Source organism: Muntiacus reevesi, chromosome X (assembly GCF_963930625.1).
Source record: "Muntiacus reevesi chromosome X, mMunRee1.1, whole genome shotgun sequence".
NCBI classification, from domain to species: domain Eukaryota; kingdom Metazoa; phylum Chordata; class Mammalia; order Artiodactyla; family Cervidae; genus Muntiacus; species Muntiacus reevesi.
In genome coordinates, this window is record NC_089271.1 from 140,994,099 (window position 1) to 141,015,275 (window position 21,177).

Genomic DNA, 21,177 nt, shown 5'->3' on the forward strand with positions numbered 1-21,177 from the left:
TTTTAGAGAGTCTTTGGGATTTCTCAATCACAGATATAAACAAGGATTTCAGTTTATCCGATAGTGATTCTTTTCGAGGAAATGGAGAGAAACAACATTGTACCATACTTGAGTTGCCATGCTACCCTCGCTCCTCAGCTTTATTCAGATACAATTGACATACAGCATTGTGTCAGTTTAAGGTCTACAATGTGATGGTTGGATATACAGATGTATTGCAAAACGATTACCACAATGTTAATTAAAACATTTATCACCTCACATAGTTACCGTTTGTGTGTTATGAAGAGAACATTTAAGATTTTATTTTACCAACTTTCAAGTATACAGTACAGTCTTATTGATCACAGTCATGGTGTACATTAGATTTCTAGACTTATTCAACTGGAAGTCTATACCCTTTGACCAACATTTTCCCATTTCCCTCACCACCTAGACACAGGCAACCACCAATTTATTCTCTGTTGCTATGAGTTCGGCTTTCTTATGTTTCACATATAAATGAGATCATGCAGTAGTTGGCTTTTTCTGTCTGACTTATTTCACTGAACATAATGTAAGGGCTGATTCTGCTGTCCTCATTTGAGAATGACTCTGTTCTAGCATTGAAAGAGCCATCCATAGAGTTATTCATGTAGCACAACTGAATTTACATTACTTGCTATTTTAAATATTTAAAGCTAGGTATAAATATGTATGCTTTATGTAATAATTCTTGTTGATTTGTGCTAAGCAATGCCAAAGAAACATCATCTAGTGATACAGTGATAGTTGGGGCCTTTACTGGTTGGTTGGTTTTGTTTGTTTTCTGTTTTCTGTGTATTAGCTTGGTAGTTAGTATATCCCAAACCTTGAACTACTTCTAATTTTCCAAAGAGCTGTGAGCAAGAATCCTTTTGTTGTTGTTAACTTAGCTTCTATTAAGATGGAATAGGAATGCCTCGTGTATAAGGAAATAATTTTATGAAATTGTAAAACTCTCTGCCAGGCTGTAAGAGTCACAAGGTAGTAGTAAGAACAACATTAGGATTATATTCAACATTGTTGGATGTTTTAGTGCTATTTGAGAACAAGTGAATATATTTAAAAGAAAAGAAATTTTTTAAAGTTATTTTTATGTGACATGTGGATGAATTATTTATACTTTCAGTTCAAGTCAGTTCAGTCGCTCAGTCCTGTCTCTTTGTGACCCCATGGACTGCAGCACGCCAGGCCTCCCTGTCTATCACCAACTACTGAAGCTTGCTCAAACTCATGTCCATTGAGTTGGTGATGCCATCCAACCTTCTCATCCTCTGTCGTCCCCTTCTCCTCCTGCTTTGAGTCTTTCCCAGCATCAGGTTTTTTCCAGTGAGTCAGTTCTTTGCATCAGGTGGCCAAAGTATTGGAACTTCAGCTTCAGCATCAATCCCTCCAATGAATATTCAGGACTGATTTCCTTTAGGATGGACTGGTTTGATCTCCTTGCAGTCCAGGGGACTCTCAAGAGTCTTTTCCAACACCACAGTTCAAAAGCATCAATTTAGTCAATGTTTAAAACACTTCCATTCAATATATTTATTAATTGGCCACACCAATTAATTGGCTTGCAGGATCTTAGTTCCCCAACCAGGGATTGAACTCGGCCATGGCAGTGAAAGCACTGAATCCTAACCCCTGGACCTCCAGGGAATTCTTGTAAGAAATTTTAGCTAAAGTTAGTGTATAGAACTGAAGAAACCCCTATAAAGTAAATGTTTCCATTATGCTAAAGACTATTAAGATTTTGTAAATAAAGTATTTTCAACTAAAGGCTATCTCAGTGTTCGTGTAGTTCTTTTCATATTATTTAATATGTTGCTTACCTTTCAGGAAATCATGGATAGAATTTATAAGAATGTTATGAGCAAAGTCCAAGAGATGAATTATATTCAGAAAACTCTGTTCAAGATAGGGTATGATTACAAATTGGAACAGATCAAAAAGGGATATGATGCACCACTTTGCAATCTGTGAGTATATTTCACAGACTCTGTAGTTTGAGCCTTTAAATCTTTTTGTGTTTTAATATCTGGACGATGAATAAGTAAATGACAAGTTAATTTAGTTTGAGCATCGCCACCATGATCATAACATTGAATTTCTCTCTTACTTCTAAGCTTTGTTGCTTATATAGCAAGCAGAGGACCTTGAACTCTAATCTTGGCAGTTTAACAAGTTTTAATAATTGGCGTACATATGTAAGATTTAATTATAAAGTTTGGTCTCATGAAGAAAAACTAGAGTAGACCTTTTCTCAAGATAGTTGAGAAAAAAGTGATCTAACTAAAAAAGTGATTTTCAATATTTATTTTGTGTGAAGGTTTCTGATTTATTGTATTCATAAAATAGCATATTAAGCATATGATTATAACGGTTACTTTAAGTGTAGTGCTGGGGAGTCAAGATGAGGAAGCATTTTTCATTGGAAGGGAAATAAGATAGATGACAAAATGTTCCAAAGATAACTTTACGTTTTTTCATTTGACATAATCCTTTTCTTTCATTTACTATGTGTCAAAGCAGTTTCCCAACACCATACAGTTTTCTTTTTGAATTTTTCAGGGTTTTTCTAGCATTTTTTAAGGTGTTACTAGTTGTTGCTTTGATCACCTCTCATTATCACAATGGTCCCAAAATTTAGATGTTCAACCAAAGTTGAGCCATCTTTTCCAGAGGCTCTGAATTAGTGCGTCACCAAGAATAATCTATGCATGCATTAAAATATAGATAGCCAGCGGGAACTTGCTGTGTGACACACACAGCTCAACCCAGTGCTCTGTGATAACCTAGAGGGGTGGGATGGGATGGGAGATGGGAGTGAGGCTCAAGGGGAGGGGACACATGTATACCTGTGGCTGATTCATGTTGATGTGTGGCCGAAACCAGCACAATATTGAAAGCAATTATCTTCCAATAAAAGATTTTTAAAAATAATTTGTCATCCCTTTTTATCAAGGATACTGTTTAAAAAAGTGAAGGCTCTGCTGGGAGGGAATGTCCGTATGATGCTGTCTGGTGGAGCACCCCTGTCTCCGCAGACACAGCGATTTATGAATGTCTGCTTCTGCTGCCCAGTTGGTCAGGGTTATGGATTAACAGAAACGTGTGGTGCTGGGACAGTTACTGAAGGTAAGTTTTTTTTTTAATTAAAATTTATTGAAGTATAGTTGCTTTATAATGTTGTGTTTGAACATCAGCATTTTTAACATGGCAAATAATTATATAATTATAATTGTTGTTGGGAACCGTGGTGACTTTATACCTCTTAAGTAATATTAGATTCCTTGCAAGTCGACATATTTTAGTTTTAGAAACTTCTAATTGAGCCATGTGTACCCTTTATTTGTAAGCCTCATAAATATTTATGACACATTGTCTGTCCTCAAAGTTCTGTCACCCTGGTCTTATAATCTCTCTCTAAAATGATCACTTCCTCAGAGCACTGCATTCTTGGATTAGGTATCACTTTTTTTCTCTCCCAGCTTTCTTTTTTTTAAATTAATTATTATTGGAGTAGAGTTGCTTTATGACATTGTTAGTTTCTGCTTTTACACTTTTGTGCTCCCTCTTGAATCTATGTTCCTATCCTGACTTCTTGTTTGCAGTCTTCTGTTGTTTTCAGCAGCCTACAGCAGGGTCTCTCAACTTAAGCACTGTTGAGATTTTGAACCAGATAATTCTTTATTGTTGGGACTGCTCCTGCATGTTGTAGGATATTTAGCCTGCTACATAGCTGCCAGATGATGTGACAATGAATTATATCTTTAGTTGTTGCCAAGTATTCCTGGGTTGTGAAACAATGGAGTAGAGCAATTCTTTTTTGTTATCTCGCTTTCACTTTAAACTCCTGTCCAAAGTCAATGCCACCGTCCAAAACCATCTGTCCATTGCAAGATTTTGTATGACAGTGTTATTCAGTTCAGTTGCTCAGTCATGTCTGATTCTTTGCGACCCCACGGACTGCAGCACGCCAGGCTTCCCTGTCCCATCACCAACTCCCGGAGCTTGCCCAAACTCATGTCCATTGAGTCGGTGATAAAACCATTCAGGGCATTAGCTTCGAAGTCATTGGATTGTTTATTTTTAATATCTTTTAATTTCACCCGATCTCCCCATTTTTTCCATTGGGGATTGCTCCCTCCCCTGGCTGCCACCTTTGGCATCTCACCTTTTATTGCTTTACCATGTCCTGAAGTAACAGCCTTTCAACTGCTGTGTCTGCTTCTATTATATCACTTCTGATTCATCCTGTATTCTTTTGTTAGACATGTCCACCTCAAACACTGCTTCATACCTGGTGAACCTAGATTTCAAACATCTCTAACCTGGCACCATTGTACCTATTCATCATTATTTCCCACCTGTGTATACACCTGGGTTCTTTTCTCCAGACAAGCCAATCTTTTTACTCTCTTGTATTTTCTGTTCCCTTCTCTTGGAATGCCCCTTTTGCTGTCTGGTCTCAGCCATCTTCTCATCTTCAATTAAGTCTTTCCCAGCCATTTCATTTTATGTTGACCTTTCTGTAGCCTCCAAGGTGCTAGTGTGCTCACCTTCAGAACCATGCAGTTTACTATTTAATGTGCTTTTCTCTCCAGGTAGTTTGTAAGCTTGGTGAGGGCAGGGTGTCCTTACCTTTACTGTGTTTTCCTCACAGTGTTTAATGTAATGCTAAGGTACATAATAAGTTGTCCATAAATACTTGATTAATGCATGCAATAATCACATACTACAAAAGGACAATATATCAGTGAAATGTCATGCACTAATTAATATCCTTGTTACACTTCCCTTATAGTTACTGACTATACCACTGGCAGAGTTGGGGCCCCTCTTATTTGTTGTGAAATTAAGCTGAAAGACTGGCAGGAAGGTAAGCATTTTATGACAAACTCTAGTGTTTATAGATATGCTGAAAATCACCATGAGCCTCTAGACTTCCATTTTTTAAAAGTGTTAGGTTGTCAGTGGTAGCAAGTGAGTCTTTGCTGTTGCTTGTTTTTTGTGCTTTTTGTTCAGTAACATCATTAGGTTCCCAATAGAAGAAGAAAATCTCCAGAATCTAGGCATGAAGATTCTGAACTTGGGACTACTTGATGGATGGTAAAGAGGAAAACGTTCTTAATGGGGCATTTCCTGGGTTCAGAGAAGGATAAATGTCCTATCCTTTGAATCTTGAGTTTGCTAGTGAGTAGATTTGGGCTGAAAAACCCCAGATTTTCAGGGGATACAGTGACTAATCACACACACACACGCTCCCAACTTCTTAGCTCTTCACCCCAGCAAACATTTTTATAGTTGAGAATCCACTGTCTAGCTTTGTATAGTTTAATTTTTATAAGTAACTGTAGAAGGTGAACCACTTCTAGGAGACCTGTGCTTTACAGACATTAGTGATAATCCTTTTCTGTAAATCAGCTGAAGGCAAAAGTAACACAGTCTTCCTGTGATGAAATTGTGAAAAAACATTAAGTATATTCATTAATTGCAAAATAATTAACAACCTAGGCATGCCAGATGAAGAGTAATTAAAAAGCTTAAGATTTCCTTCTATTTTTAATTTACTGTATTTGGTATATAATATGTAAACTTAAGACATACAGCATGTTATTTTGATACCTTTATATATTGTAATATGATTGTTGCTGTAATGACATTCAGCATTTCTGTTACATTACATAATTGCCTTTTCTTTTTAGTGGATGGGATCATTAATTTTTAGTCTCTAAGCAAGTTTGATGGATATAGTACAATATTATTGTCTGTTTAAAAAAAAATCAAAGCTTAACTTTTGAAAAGGGAGTATTCACCTTAGGATGGAGCCATAGACTGAAATTTTAAAGGACCAGTTATCTTGTTGTACATATCTCCTAGGTTGTTCAAACCCAAGAAAATGAATGGGCTTTGTCTGACATAAATTTGAAGTTTCTAAAAGTGTTCCTCCTATGTGACTTTTAATTATATGTGCATTATTGTTGGTGCTCTATGAGCAAACAACCATTTCTTTTTAAATACTATGTTGAAAAGCCAGTTTCATTCCCAGGTATTTTACATGTTGACAATAAGTCTTCCTCCATTCTCCCATGGTAGTGCCTTTCCAGCTTTAGAATGAAAATTTGAAAAAATATAGGGGCTGTGTGTCTATGTTATATTGGGCATGAGCATCAAAATTGCTGTATTCAGTGGGTTATTTATTAAGCAGTCAAATCAGAGAAACATGGTATATTATAAAACTTAGTAAGGATAATTTTGCCTTTAATTTTTATTTTCTGATTTTTCTGGTACTGGGCTTTGATGTCAGTTTTGTGGGGAGTGGGTCCATGTTTGGAGTTTTCCTTGCTATGAAAGAATCTTTGCCTTATATAATACGAATGATATCCATGCTTTACACACAGTGAGTTTTGTCATATTGAAATATTGAATTGTTTTAAATTTGTAAGAGTAGCTAACAGCTGGGAAGAACTCTGCTTTTAATTCTTTTATGACCTAAAATCTAACCAGAATCTCAGTTTATCAATTCTGTTTTCCTTTGAGTAAGCTTTGTTCAGCAATAAAACAAGTAATGAGTGTGATAAAATGTTTCAGTACTCATTGTCAATGATTTCGGTGCTTTCACTTTTAAAGCCATGACTGGCCAGAGTCAAAGTGAAGAAAATAACAGTTTCCCTCTCACTTCATAGCTTCTCTGGTGGCTCAGATGATAAAGAGGCTGCCTGCACTGCAGGAGACCCAGGTTCGATCCCTGGGTCAGGAAGATCCCCTAGAGAAGGGAATGGTTACCCACTCCAGTATTCTTGCCTGGAGAACTCCATGGACAGAGGAGTCTGGCAGGCTACAGTCCATGGGGTTGCAAAGAGTTGGGCATGACTGAGCGACTAACGCTTTCTTACTTCATGATGTTGCCTTTGAGAGCACTTACTCTCAAACTGCTCTCTTTGATTAAAACAATATATCTGAAAGACATTTTATATCAACATATTAATAATTTATTTATAACAGCTTCAAGTATTATCCTACTTGGGGGTGATTTTATTTTAGTAGACATCTGTGAACCCTAAGCTCTAATGATGTTCTAAGTGTGAAATTTTCAAATGGGTTGGTACTTCTGCAGTCACAGTCACCCTCTATCCTCACACAAAGCTCAGTAAATATTAACTGATATGCTCCTGTAGAGTGAAGTAAAATTTGACCAGCAGAAAAATATTAGCAAAGGATCTTTAATAATTAATGCAAGTAAATTTTGTTTTGAAACAGTAACTAAATAGCTTTTATGACCTCCAGGCGGTTATACAATTCATGACAAGCCAAACCCCAGAGGTGAAATCGTAATTGGTGGAAAGAATATCTCCATGGGATATTTTAAAAATGAGGAGAAAACAGCTGAGGATTATTCTGTGGATGAAAATGGCCAAAGGTGGTTTTGCACTGGTGATATTGGAGAATTCCATCCCGATGGGTGTTTACAGATTATCGGTCAGTGTGTTCTCTTTTTGTGCTTTTCTGTAGTTTTTGCAACTTCAACAACTATGAAAGGTAATATTGGTCAGGTCGTAAATAACATTGATGATGGTTTTATTGGTTTAAACTTTAGACATGTTATTTAATTAATGTCTGTGCTTCTCCATCTGTGAAATAGGGACAGCAACATTGACCTGGTAGGGGTTTTGTTAGGATGAAATGAATTTATATGTATAAAATGCTTAGAGCAGGGCAGTGCCTTCACCTTAGTAAGTGGTAGCAGAACCAACATTAGAGTGGGCAGACATAAATTTGAAATTTCTAAAAGTGTTCCTCCTATGTGACTTTTTAATTATGTGCATTATTGTTGGTGCTCTATGAGCAAACAACCATTTCTTTTTAAATACCATGTTGAAAAGCAGGAAGATAGCAGTTGGTAATGAGAAAACAAAAATTGCTTCAGAAGAGGGATTTTTGGTTGTTTCTTTGTGGGTTTTTTCCTTTTTTTTTTGTCAACTACATTTGGTTCCATATAACCATGTACTGCAACATACCCTATTCTAGGGCTTCCTCACCATTTACCTCCCCACCCAAGAGGCATTGTGGACACATTATTTTCCCTAGTGGCCACTTATATGACTCTAACTAGCCTAGACTCTTAGAATGAACTTTTTGGCCAACACATCTCAGTTCTCAACGTTAATCTATTCTGAGAATGTCAATTGGCTTGGCACTGCCTTTATTGAGCCTACTAGAATAGACTTTGAAGTTCAAAGCTACTCCAAAATAGCCCTTACACTACTCACTTTAATCAGGCAAAAGTTAAATACTTGACTATCTAATACCGATCACAGTATTGGGTCTCATTCAGGCTCTTTTCAAGTCATAAAATTTCCTCAGTCATATCTACAGTGGTCCATTTAAATCTGTCTCTGGACCCATATGTGACCTGAATAGAATCGGAGATTTCCTGAAAAAATCTGGTTCTTTGCCTAGAAGTTTGATCTGCCAGGGAAATTTCCAGGAAGCATGGCTTGATTTAGAACCTGTAACCTCCTCATTGCCTTTTTCCCCTTGATCCTTAATTGTGCTAGAATCAAAGACTGGCTCTGTTGGCATGTAGAGTGGGTTCCCAGCCTATGAGTAGGGATGTAAGACAACCTGATGATTAGCCATGCTGTGCCATCGTGTGCCAGCATGTTATTAGAGCACAGTCATTTTAACAATAAAAAATTGAAAAAGAAAAACTTTTGGTGTGAGATGTAACATTTTAGCCAGTACTTCTTTAAGTAGGCGTTTTCTTTTTAACTGATGTGTGTGAGCAGGCATTCTATATAACAGGATTTTAGAAGTATCTTTATAACTAAAGGTTAAGGCGATGGGATGGAAAGGAAATCAAAATTGTACATACCTGTACTGTGGGTAAGCTAACGTGCTTCATGACTTACAGACCGTAAGAAAGATCTGGTGAAGTTACAAGCAGGAGAATATGTGTCTCTTGGGAAAGTAGAAGCTGCACTAAAGAACTGTCCACTTATTGATAACATCTGTGCTTTTGCCAAAAGGTAATTCTAAAGTTGCATTTGTTTCATATACTTACAATAACAGGATAATGGGGAAAATATTGATACAATCATAAGGAAAACATTAAACTTTTAGAGTTGGGGAATGTTATACATTTTATGAAAGTTCTTGAATTCAACAGCTTAAAGGTCATTTGAGATAATCCAGACATTTTAACCATTTATGGACCACCTACAATGTCTTGCTATGCCACAACAGTTATTTGATTTAACATCCATAACAACTGAAACTTAGCATAAGTTATTTTCCTAGGAAGGTAACACAGCTAGTATAAGTTTTCTAAATAAAAAACCTGAGAGACTGAACCATTTTCTTTCTTTATATGTTAACATGGTTTATTTTTCTGAACTTTATTACTCCCTTTAAAAAATTAATTATAAAAAACACAAAACCTAAATTCACCATCTTAACCATTCTTTTTTTTATTATTTAAATTATTTATTTATTTTACTTTACAACATTGTATTGGTTTTGCCATATTGACCTGAATCCACCATGGGTGTACATGTGTTCCCCATCTTGAACCCCCCCCACCCCCCTCCCCATCCCATCCCTCTGGGTCATCCCAGTGCACCAGCCTCGAGCACCCTGTATCATGCATCGAACCTGGACTGGCGATTCGTTTCACATATGATAATTCACATGTTTCAATGCCATTCTCCCATATCATCCCGCCCTTGCCCTCTCCCACAGAGTCCAAAAGACTGTTCAATACATGTGTCTCTCTTGCTCTCTCTCATACAGGATTATCGTTACCATCTTTTTAAATTCCATATATATGCCTTAGTATACTGTATTGGTGTTTTTCTTTCTGGCTTCCTTCACTCTGTATAATGGGCATTCTTAATACAGTTCACTAGGGTTAAGTATACTTACATTGTTGTACAACCAATCTCCAGAACTTTTCATTGTGCAAAAATGAAACTCAATGTCCATTAAACAACTCCACATTTCCTCCTTCCCCCCATCCTCCCCACCCCCTGTCCACCAACATTCTCCTTTCTGTTTCTGTGAATTTGACTACTCTAGATACATTAAATAAATAGAATCATACAATGCTTATCTTTTTGTGACTGGCTAGAATATTATTCAGCCTTAATAAGGAAGGAAATTCTGATACATACTACAGTATAGATGAACCTTGAGGGAAATTCTCAGTGAAATAAACCAGTTACAAAAAGATAAGCACCATATGATTCTGTTTATTCAAGGTATCTAGTGCAGTCAAATGGCAGAATCTCTTTCTTTCTCATGGCTTAGTAATATTCCATTGTACATATACACCACATCTTTATCCGTTCATCCACTGATAGACATTTGTTTCTGTATCTTGGCTATTATGGACTAATGCATGCAGTCCACTACATGGACTATGCAGCTGTGAACATGGACCAGCTATCTCTTCGATATCCTGTTTTCATTTCCTTTGGATTTATACCATGAAGTTAGATTACTGGATCATATGATAGTTCCATTTTTAATTTTTTGAGGAGCCTCCATACTGTCTTCTGTAGTGCCTGCAACAATTTGCATTTCCATCAGCAGTGCATAAGTGTTCCTTTTTCTTCACATCCTCCCTCAAACTTGTTATTTCTTGGCTTTTTGATAATAGCCATTTTAACAGGTATGAGGTGATATCTTATTGTGGTTTTGATTTGCATTTCCCTGGTATTGAGCACCTTTTCATGTACCTGTTGACCATCTGATCTGTATGTCTTCTTTGGAGAAATGTCTATTCAGATCCCCATACCTATTTTAACTGAATATTTTTTTCTCTTGAGTTGCATGAATTCTTTATGTATTTTGGATATTAGCCCTGTATCAGATATGATTTTCAAATGCTTTTCTCCCATTTTGTATGTGGCCTTTTCATTTCGTTGATGGCTTCCTTTGCCATGCAGAAGCTTTTTAATTTTATATGCTCCTACTTGTTTGATTTTGTTGTCTTTGCTTTTGGTGTCTAATTAAAAAAATCATTACCACACCTATGTCAAAAAGCTTCCACCTTTGTTTTCCTCTAGGAGTTTTATGGTTTCAGGTCTTTGCCCATTTTTTAATAGAATTATTTTGTTGTTGTTATTGAGTTGTATGAATTCTTTATACATGCTAGATATTAACCCCTTATCAGACATATCATTTGCAAATAGTTTGTCCAGTTCCATAGATTGCCTTTTTATACTCTGTCGTAACCTTTGATACACAGAAAATTTTTTATTTTTGTTGTACTCTTCATCTATTTTTCTTTTGTTGCCTGTGCTTTTGGTATCATATCTAAGAAAGCATTGCCAAATCTAATGTCATAAATCTTTCCCCTTGTTTTCTTCAAGGTGTTTTATTATTTTAACTCCTACATGTTTAGGTCCTTTGATCTATTTTGAGTTAATTTCCCTATGTGCTATAAGATACAGATGCAGCTTCATTCCTTTGTATGTGGATATCCAATTCTTTTAGCACCATTTGTTTTAGAGACTGTCCTTTCCCCATTGAGTGGTCATGGTGCTTTTGTTGAAGATCATTTAACCATATATGCAAGGATTTATTCTGAACTGTATTCTATTCCATTGGTCTATCTATATGTCTGTGTTTATGGCAGTACTATGGGCTTTATTACTTCTTAATGAACTTGTAACAAGAGAAATATGTATTTGGACTTACGTGTACTATTTTTGTTGAATTTATGTTTTAATTTCTGTTCTGTTTTATTATCTAAATTTTTAGTGACCAGTCCTATGTGATAAGTTTTGTGGTTCCTAATCAGCAAAGGCTGACACTTTTGGCACAACAGAAAGGGGTAGAAGGAACTTGGGTTGATATCTGCAATAACCCTGCCATGGAAGCTGAAATACTGAAAGAGATTAGAGAAGCTGCAAATACCAGTAAGTAAGAAATTTTTTGTCTTCTGAAGTCCTCAAAAGTTATTTGATGAGGTCCTATGCATTAGGCTTTTCAAGATGTCTATTTGTTTTGTTTTGATAATAAAATACAAGTTTCTTTTTTGAAAAACCTGACTCTTAAATTATATATAATGAATTTTTTTGTTGAAAGGATCTTTAAATGTTATATGGTGAAGTAACCTATCTAGTTCTTTATTGAATGTCACAGCATCCCTGCTAAGTGGTCATCTAGCGTGTGTTTGGAATGGTCTGTCTTTGTTCTCATTGGGCTTCCCTGATAGCTCGGTTGGTAAAGAATCCGCCTGCAATGCAGGAGACCTCAGTTTGATTCCTGGGTTGGGAAGGTCCCTTGAAGAAGGGAAAGGCTACCCACTCCAGTATTCTGGCCTGGAGAATTCCATTTACTATATAGTCCATGGGGTTGCAAAGAGTCGGATACGGCTGAGCGACTTTCACATGTGCCCTGGTGTGAATCTTTTATCATTTACTATTGTGTATACTTACTTGGTGTGGGCCCTTTTAATCTAGAAATCTCTACTCTTTGTTCCTGGGAAATACCCATTTACCTTTTGTTGTGTGTTTGCTTTTCTTTCATAGTCTTTCCCTCCTTTAAGTTTTGGATTCATGTTTTTATCTGGGACTACTTTTATATGACTGTTGACCTTCTACATTCATCCTCTTATTTTCATATCTATTTTTTCTTTTGTATTCTGTCTCTTCCATTTTGTTTTATATTCTGGCAGATCCCTCAATTTTATCATTGCTTCAGTCTATTGAAGTTCCAGCTTCTAATAACAGAATTTAAATTTTCAAGAGCTCTTTCCTGCTTTCTCGGTGTCCTTTTAGTAGCTCCAGTTGCTCTTTCATGGGTGCAGTCATCCTCTGAGGATAACTTCTATGAAGTTTTCTTCTCCTGTTACTGTTTCTGTTTCCTCCAAGTTCCACTTTCTGCTTGCTTTGGTTAGCCTCACATACATCTGCTGACCTTTGTCCATTCATATTTGAGAATGAGGTACTAAAAAGCTATTTGGAAAACTTACTGGGTTTCATGAAAAGTTACTCAAATGTTAATGTCTTGGGTAGTACTGCTTCTGCAAAGAAGACTTCTCCACTCTCTTCCCTGGAGTGATATTAACCTAAGTGTCAGTTTTCTGGCAGCCACAAAAGGGACTCGGGGCTGGGGTTGGGGTACATAGATCTTCCCCTCACTGAATTCTTAGGTTTTCAGCTTTATACCCTCCCTCTACTGTACCTGGTGTCCTTGAGTCCAGGGTCTCTAGTTCAGCTGGGGCTTCCCAGGTGGCACTAGTGGTAAAGAACCCATTTGCCAATGCAGGAGACTTAAGAAATGCAGGTTTGATCCATGGGTTGGGAAGATCCCATGGAGGAAGGCATGGCAACCCACTCCTATATTCTTACCTGGAGAATCCCATGGACAGAGGAGCCTGGCAGGCTACAGTCCATAGGGTCACAAAGAATTGGACATGACTGAGCGACTTAGCACACGTGCACACCTGTCTCCAGCCTGGTTGGGGAAGAGAAGGGTGAGAACTGTCCTCTAAAGAGGCGGGGGTCTCAGCAATCCCACTCCTGGGCATACACACCAAGGAAACCAGATCTAAAAGAGACACGTGCACCCCAGTGTTCATCGCAGCACTGTTTATAATAGCCAGGACATGGAAGCAACCTAGATGTCCATCAGCAGATGAATGGATAAGGAAGCTGTGGTACATATACACCATGGAATATTACTCAGCCATTAAAAAGAATTCATTTGAATCAGTTCTAATGAGATGGACGAAACTGGAGCCCATTATACAGAGTGAAGTAAGCCAGAAAGATAAAGAACATTACAGCATACTAACACATATATATGGAATTTAGAAAGATGGTAACGACAGCCCTATATGCAAAACAGAAAAAGAGACACAGAAGTACAGAACAGACTTTTGAACTCTGTGGGAGAAGGTGAGGGTGGGATGTTTCAAAAGAACAGCATGTATATTATCTAGGGTAAAACAGATCACCAGCCCAGGTGGGATGCATGAGTCAAGTGCTCAGGCCTGGTGCACTGGGAGGACCCGGAGGAGTCGGGTGGAGAGGGAGGTGGGAGGGGGGATCGGGATGGGGAATACGTGTAACTATATGGCTGATTCATGTCAATGCATGACAAAACCCACTGAAATGTTGTGAAGTGATTAGCCTCCAACTAATAAAAAAAAAATAAAATAAAATTAATTAAAAAAAAAAAAAAGAGGCGGGGGTCAGCCTCCTGTTTTCAGTGTGCCTCTCTCTCTCTCTTTGGCCCCTGTAGCTTCTGTCTGTGGGCTCCGGAAGTCGGTTTGCCTCTGTCAGTGTCCTTCAATGTCAACAATTAGCTTTTTAGCCCATTTGCTTTTGGTCTTCTAAGATTTTGTTGAGTCCTCTCACCTACTGTCCTCTTTCTCGAGTTTCTATTTTTTTTTTTCCTGTGAGGTTAATACCTTTTTAATATAAAAAATTATTTTCAAACTCTTTATTTTCCAGAGGAACCTGTATAAACTGTGTACTCTTCATGCTTAATTGGAAGCTGTTAACCTAGTTTAACCTGTTGCCGTCCCTCCAAAAAATGAAAATATCATTTTTCTGAGGATAGGTTACCTATATGCATTCTAAACTACTGGACAATACAGAAAATTTAAAGGAGGAAGCAAAAATCACTTGATATACTTACCTTTGGGTGGTGACATTACATATGGTATATATACTTAACGTATCAAAGTCATCTACTTTCTTCTAAGTCAGTAGATATAGAATTGCATTACCATGTTTTTTACCTAAATAGTATTCCAGTATAGGAGTATCTACTTGTTAGACTTTTTCCCTCTACTGTTAAACAAATAGACCCTCACCTGTTCTTGCCTCCCAGTCAATTTATTTTCTTATGTAATTATTTTATTAGTATGAATCCTTAGCCATTAAATTTCTTTTTTTTTAATTAATTAATTTATTTATTTTCATTTATTTGTATTAGTTGGAGGCTAATTACTTTACAGTATTGTAGTGGTTTTTGCCATACATTGACATGAATCAGCCATGGATTTACATGTGTTCCCCATCCTGAACTCCCCTCCCACCTCCCTCTCCATCCCATCCCTCTGGGTCTTCCCAGTGCACCAACCCTGAGCACTTGTGTCTAAATGTAATATTTTAAAAACAACTTCAGTCAATAGGCTGAGCCACCAGGGAAGCCCCAATAGGCTGTTAGTCACTCTCAAAGTACTAATGGACTAGAATGTGACTTGAATAATTCATCATTGAATATTTAACTATGTGAAAGCAATAATAAGGAAAGTTTTTCAGGCTGGAAAATGGAATAATATTCTAGGATCTAATACATCTACATAACTTTCCTATGTTTGGAATGGGCATGAAACTGAACAATTAATTCATGATTTGGTTAATGAACAGTAATCATGAGTTAAGTCTGTATAACTCAAGAGCTTGTCTGTGCCACAAAAGATTTATTTTACTAATCTTTTGCTTCAGATTATAATTTCAGAAACTGAAAGTGTTAGTCACTCAGTTGTGTCTGATTCTTTGTGGCCCCATGGACTGTAGCCCACCAGGCTCCTCTGTCCATGGAATTCTCTAGGCAAGAATACTGGAGTGTGTAACCATTCCCTTCTCCAGGGGATCTTCCCAACCCAGGGATAGAACCTGGGTCTCCCATTCTTTAACTTTTGAGCCACCAAAGAAGCCCTAATTTCAGAGACTAAGGCAAAAAAGTATAAAATAGTTTTCATTGTTCTCAGCTAAATCTGCCTGAGATCATGCACTGTTCACAGCAGGCCTCTTCATGTTTTAAATGTAAGTGCAAGGTATTGATAAGAATGCAAAATAATTGTTTTGGGGTGATTTGACAATTATCACTGGCTAAAAAAACTGACATTTGCTGCCACCTTCAGGTCACATTTCATAATGTCCTAGGTAATTCTGATAAAATGCCATGATAAAAATTGTCTCCTCTAATCTTTTTCACTTGTTGGCAGTTTTTCCTTTTTATAGGAAACTGTGTGATTGCCTCTTGTTCCCTATAACTTGTGGTACTAGATAATGCTTAGGTGTTTCCAAAACTGGGAAACCTCTGATGCAGCATTTAAAAAATATGTATGCTTTATTTGCTTGTGTGCAATTGAAATAATATGCCTGCTTTGTGTCATTGTCAGTGTTTCTGAAATAGGTCCTAGGTAAGCAGGGAAAGTAATACAAAATAAAAGATTTTGGAGCCCGATCAATACTTGAGTTATTCCCTTGAAATTCAGATTTGGCCTTATTTCAGGGACCTCTGTGTAACTGAGCTGTAATATATCATTGGAGTAGATACAGTTAATTTGAACAAATTTTAATAGTGTTAATCGCTCAGTCATGTCCGACACTTTGCGACCCCATAGATTGTAGCCTGCCAGGCTTCTCTGTCCATGGAATTCTCAAGGCAGGAATACTGGAGAGTGTTGCCATGCCCTCCTCCAGGGGATGTTCCTGACCCAGGGATCAAACCTGGATCTCCTGCATTGCAGGTGGATTCTTTACCATCTTAGCAACCAGGGAAGCCACCAGGGAAACAAGTTTCATATCCTTTTATTTACCTTTTTAGGCATCACTTTTAGGAAGTTGGTTCTAAGTAGTTCAAAAGATTACTTTTCATACTCAGCTTTATATTTTTCTCTTATTTTAATGAGAAACTCAATAATTCAACCAAGCTTTCATAAAACTTAGACTAGCCTTAGAACAAAAGCTTCATTGAATTTGAGTTCTTTGTGCCTATTACTAAAACCAAGTTATCCCTAAAGTTACCTAAGGCTGTTTAGTAGTAGTTTTAAAGCATGCCAATGTTTGTTTGTGTCTTCAAAACTGCTGTTTTAAATGATAGCATATAAAATAAAGCTCATCTGTAGATTAACATTACTGTTAGTAGTGGGTCTTCAGAATCTTAAAGAAGACATTGTATTAATAATAAGTAACTTGACTGAATATAACTTATTGAAATTTAAAATTATTGAGTACTATATTGATTGCTTCTCTTTATTTTCACCATTTTTCTTATATTTCTTTCAACATGTATTGTCTAACTCAAACCCATTATGTGCTACATCAGTTCTTGTATCGTTTAAAAGTATGAAATTCACAACCCCCTTTTGATTCTTATTTGAATTATAATAAAGTTTCTGAAGAACAGTTATCTAGAGGCTAATTTTCTGTGGAATGAGTGAATAAACATGTATGTGCTTCTTGAGGGCTCAGTGTAGCCTGTGAATGGCAGTGAATAGAACAAAACCCCTGCTTTCATGAAGCTTACATTTTAATAAGTGAGACACATATACAATGTATGGGGTGGTGATAAGTATTTTGAAGAAAAGATAGCATAAGGGGATACAGAGAGACAAAGGGACTTCTGTTTTGTTAGGAGTGGTCAGGGAAATCCTCTTTGAGGAGGTGGCAGTTGAACAGACACTTGGATGAAGTAAGGAAGTGAGCTGTGCAGCTACAATAGGGAAGGCCATTCGAGGCAGAGGGAGCAGCAGATAGACTCTAAATCAGAGGGTGTCTACACACACACATATATATAGTGTGTGTGTGTGTACTCTGTTGTGTCCGACTGTTTGCATCCCCATGGACTGTAGCCTGCCAGGCTCCTCTGTCCATGGGATTCTCCAGGCAAGAACACTGGAGTGGGTTGCCATGCCCTTCTCTGGGGAATCTTCCCGAGCCAGGGATGGAACCTGCATCTCCTGCACTGGCAGGCAGATTCTTTACCACTGCACCGCCTGGGGACATATATATTAGGGAAAAAAACTGCATAGACCAAAACCATCCAACTGAAACAATTGATGTGTACTTTGAGAAGAATAAAATGAAATTACAAGGTGGTGGTATTTAATTAACTATAACATACCATTAAGTAAGTTTGTCTCATCACCTACATCATCTAAATCCTGCAAAATTCATGTTTTATTGTTTCTCTCTCTCACTCTTCCCCCTCCTTTCCTACCTCTCTCCCCCTTTCCTCTCCCTGCCCCCACACTTCTCATTTCAGTGAAACTGGAGCGATTTGAAATTCCAATCAAGGTTCGCTTAAGCCCAGAGCCCTGGACCCCTGAAACTGGTTTGGTCACTGATGCTTTCAAACTGAAAAGGAAGGAACTGAAGAACCATTACCTCAAAGACATTGAGCGAATGTATGGGGGCAAATAAAATGCTGAGCTCATATTTACAGTTGTGCAGAAGGTGGCTTGGTGTTTTTTTGGTTCTAGAGTTTTAAGCCTCGTGTCGTTGAATTGTCTGTTAGAATGTAAAGTGTATCGTTCTAAAGACATAGTAACAAAAAATCAAAACCAAAAGTGATTAAGTCTACTTTAACTAGTTTCCATAGTTCTAGTGAAGCTGAAATTGAAAAGTTATATCCCTGTAGCTGTGTTATTAATTTTAGAACAAAACTTTCTGTTTTTAAAAATTGGCCTAAGATTATACTTGTTTCATTAAAGAAAAAAATTTAATGTTGAACAAAATAAATTAGAGCTGGAGTAGAATGTAGTTTGAGGAAATTTGCAACTTCCAACATCTACTGTCTTCCTAGTTCAGAAGATGCTTAAATATTAAGCATGACCAAAAAAATGTATTAACTACTCAAAGCAGAAGTGCTGCAGGGCTTTAAAATTCTCTTCCAACCATTTGTCTTGATTTGTAATATAATATGCGCAATCAAATAAAAACATTGGAAATCATTTTAGGATTCATAATTGTTGTGTAGGTTAGGCGTAGAATCATTATAATATTGTGAATAATTACAGTGCCTGAAGTTAGAATAAAAACATATAAATGCACCAAAAAATATCTAGTAATACATTTAAAGGGAAATTGAACTGTTATTTGAAACTTGGAGATGAAAAATCAGTAACTAATTATTTGAATGGCTTAAGTATAAAAGTACATCTTCAAAATGCTGAAAATTGCCTTTCTCTGTTTGTTCAAAATAAGACTGAAATCAAGAGTTAAAACGATAGAAATTTAATCAAATTTTAGTGGGAGCATTTTCTCTGTTAGAAAAGGTGATGATATCCTGAGTATTTAGAATCCTGACCCTTGCATAGCATTGAACCTGGGAAAGGATTTAGACTCTGAATTTATCTTTGATAACAGGGATTGATTTTAAAGTGTATTATATCACACTCATAATTTAAGGTCTGTTTGCTATTGCTGATTTGATTCTTGATCAATTTATATTTCTAAAAGCATTTCATTTTGCTTTAATTTTAGCAAAGCGGATTATGATAAATGAATTCCCTGCTATCTTGTTTAAATCTATGAATGATTAATTAACTTGGACGAATTTGGGGAAGTTAAAGGGAAGAACACTGTTACTACTTTTTTTCCTGTTTGTAAGAAGAGTTTAGAAACTGGAAATGCTGGATTTGGGAGAAGGGAAGTTACTCAATAAGGGACTGATATTTGTGCAGTAACTTTGTGTGTGGGCTTCTTTTTGAATCTTTAATTGAAATCTGGGATTATATATCCCTGAAATATAGTCACACTTGAACCATAGTTACTGTAAAAAAAAACAACCCCACAAAACTTCTTAATACTGTTATTCTTTGCACTTTTTTCTTAGTCATTTTATATATATATACATATATATATATGCCTATATATATATGTTGCTTATATTGCTTTGTACAGTTGTGGGCCACCACTGCAACAAAACACATTCTTTTTGCTCTAGAATATTTATAAAGAAAATATTTAAATATTATGTATATGGTGGTTAAAAGGAAAAATCATCTGGTGTTATTATAAGCAAGAATGAAGGTTTTTGTAAAGAATGTTCAGTGTCTGCAATGTAAAATTTGAAGCAAGGCCCCCTGAAGTTATGTGTATGTGAGTATTCTCATTCTTCCCAAATTGCCTTTGAAGAGTGAAAAACCATTCTTACAAGTAGACTACTGTTCAGCTTCTGCTGTTCCTGGCCCACTGTTGACCCTCTAAGGAAGATGTACTTAGACTTTTTTAGTATGTGACCTCCCCTTTTGGAATGGTGATTTAAAATGTGTGAGTGCATGCATACATACTCAGATATTTGCACCCCCACCCACTCCCATCTCCCAAACGCTAGAACACTGCCAACTAATCTGTTGTATGGGTCCTTTAGAAACACGTAGTTAACACTTAAGGATGGGTGCTGCTAATTCTTTGTGAAAATCCAAATATTGTTAAGGGACCAGGGAGATGCCACTACCCCGTGATTTTTCATCAAAAAATACACTTGTTTATGTAAACAGATCTTTCCATATTCATGGTGACTTTTCAAGTATTTGAGCCTACAGATTTTGATCCTACATTTTTATACCGGTTTAAATTGTTCACTGTTATTATTACATGTCAGCCATCAAATAAAGTTGTACTTTAAAAATTTCCTACAAGTATGTACATTTCTAAGACGAACACCTGTGACTTTTGCTTTAATTACATGAAAGTATCTTGCCTCCAAAATTTCCTACAAGTATGTACATTTCTAAGTCAAACACCTGTGACTTTTGCTTTATGTGAAAGTATTTTGCCTCCTTGGTATTTGTATTGATTCTTTTTTTTCTGGAGTGGAGATATAATTGTATCACTTTTTGGAACTGAGATACAGATGAATGATTCAAAAAGTTAGAAGTTAAGAATGTTTCTATGGTCATAAAGATTGATTAATAATCTTTGCCTATATTTTCCTGATGGCACATTACAGATGTTTCTGGAATAGCAAGATGAAAACAAAGATTGTGGGATATTTGAGATTTGGAGAGAAATATTTTAATTTTCAAATGTAGTTACAAATTAGAATGTATTCATATTTGTATTTTCTGTTCAAATGCACGATTGCCGGATTGTTACTTAGATTTTCATGTTTTCCTTGATGAAAAGCTTTGCTCTGGTTTTTAAGTTTGCACTCGAATCTTAAGAAATAAATCCACCCATGTTATCAAGCCAGTTCGTGCTTAATTATGTGCCAGGATAAAATCTGCAAATTTGAAGAATATTAACCAAACTTTTAAACACATATTTCAAAAGTACTGATCTCTAGGTTTATAGAATTGCATTAAGCAGATAACCTGGTTTGTGGAAATCACATCCATTAGTTTGGAGGATTGAACCCAAAGCTGTTACTTTTGTACAGTTGGTAGAGTAAAATTCGTTTGTA

At 36.6% G+C, this 21,177-nt stretch overlaps 1 protein-coding gene across 3 annotated transcripts in view; it reads left to right on the forward strand.

The window, feature by feature from the left end:
* ACSL4 (acyl-CoA synthetase long chain family member 4) overlaps window positions 1-20,962 on the forward strand; it is a 68,966-nt gene extending 48,004 nt beyond the window's left edge. For all 3 annotated transcript variants that reach the window (XM_065916296.1, XM_065916298.1, XM_065916297.1), the window contains exons 10-16: window positions 1,852-1,991; window positions 2,978-3,150; window positions 4,820-4,894; window positions 7,303-7,494; window positions 8,930-9,044; window positions 11,782-11,939; window positions 18,034-20,962. In XM_065916296.1, coding sequence (XP_065772368.1) covers window positions 1,852-1,991; window positions 2,978-3,150; window positions 4,820-4,894; window positions 7,303-7,494; window positions 8,930-9,044; window positions 11,782-11,939; window positions 18,034-18,191 — 1,011 coding nt within the window. In that variant the 3' untranslated portion in view covers window positions 18,192-20,962. The remainder of the gene's footprint in view (window positions 1-1,851; window positions 1,992-2,977; window positions 3,151-4,819; window positions 4,895-7,302; window positions 7,495-8,929; window positions 9,045-11,781; window positions 11,940-18,033) is intronic.
* Window positions 20,963-21,177: the final 215 nt, after the last annotated feature.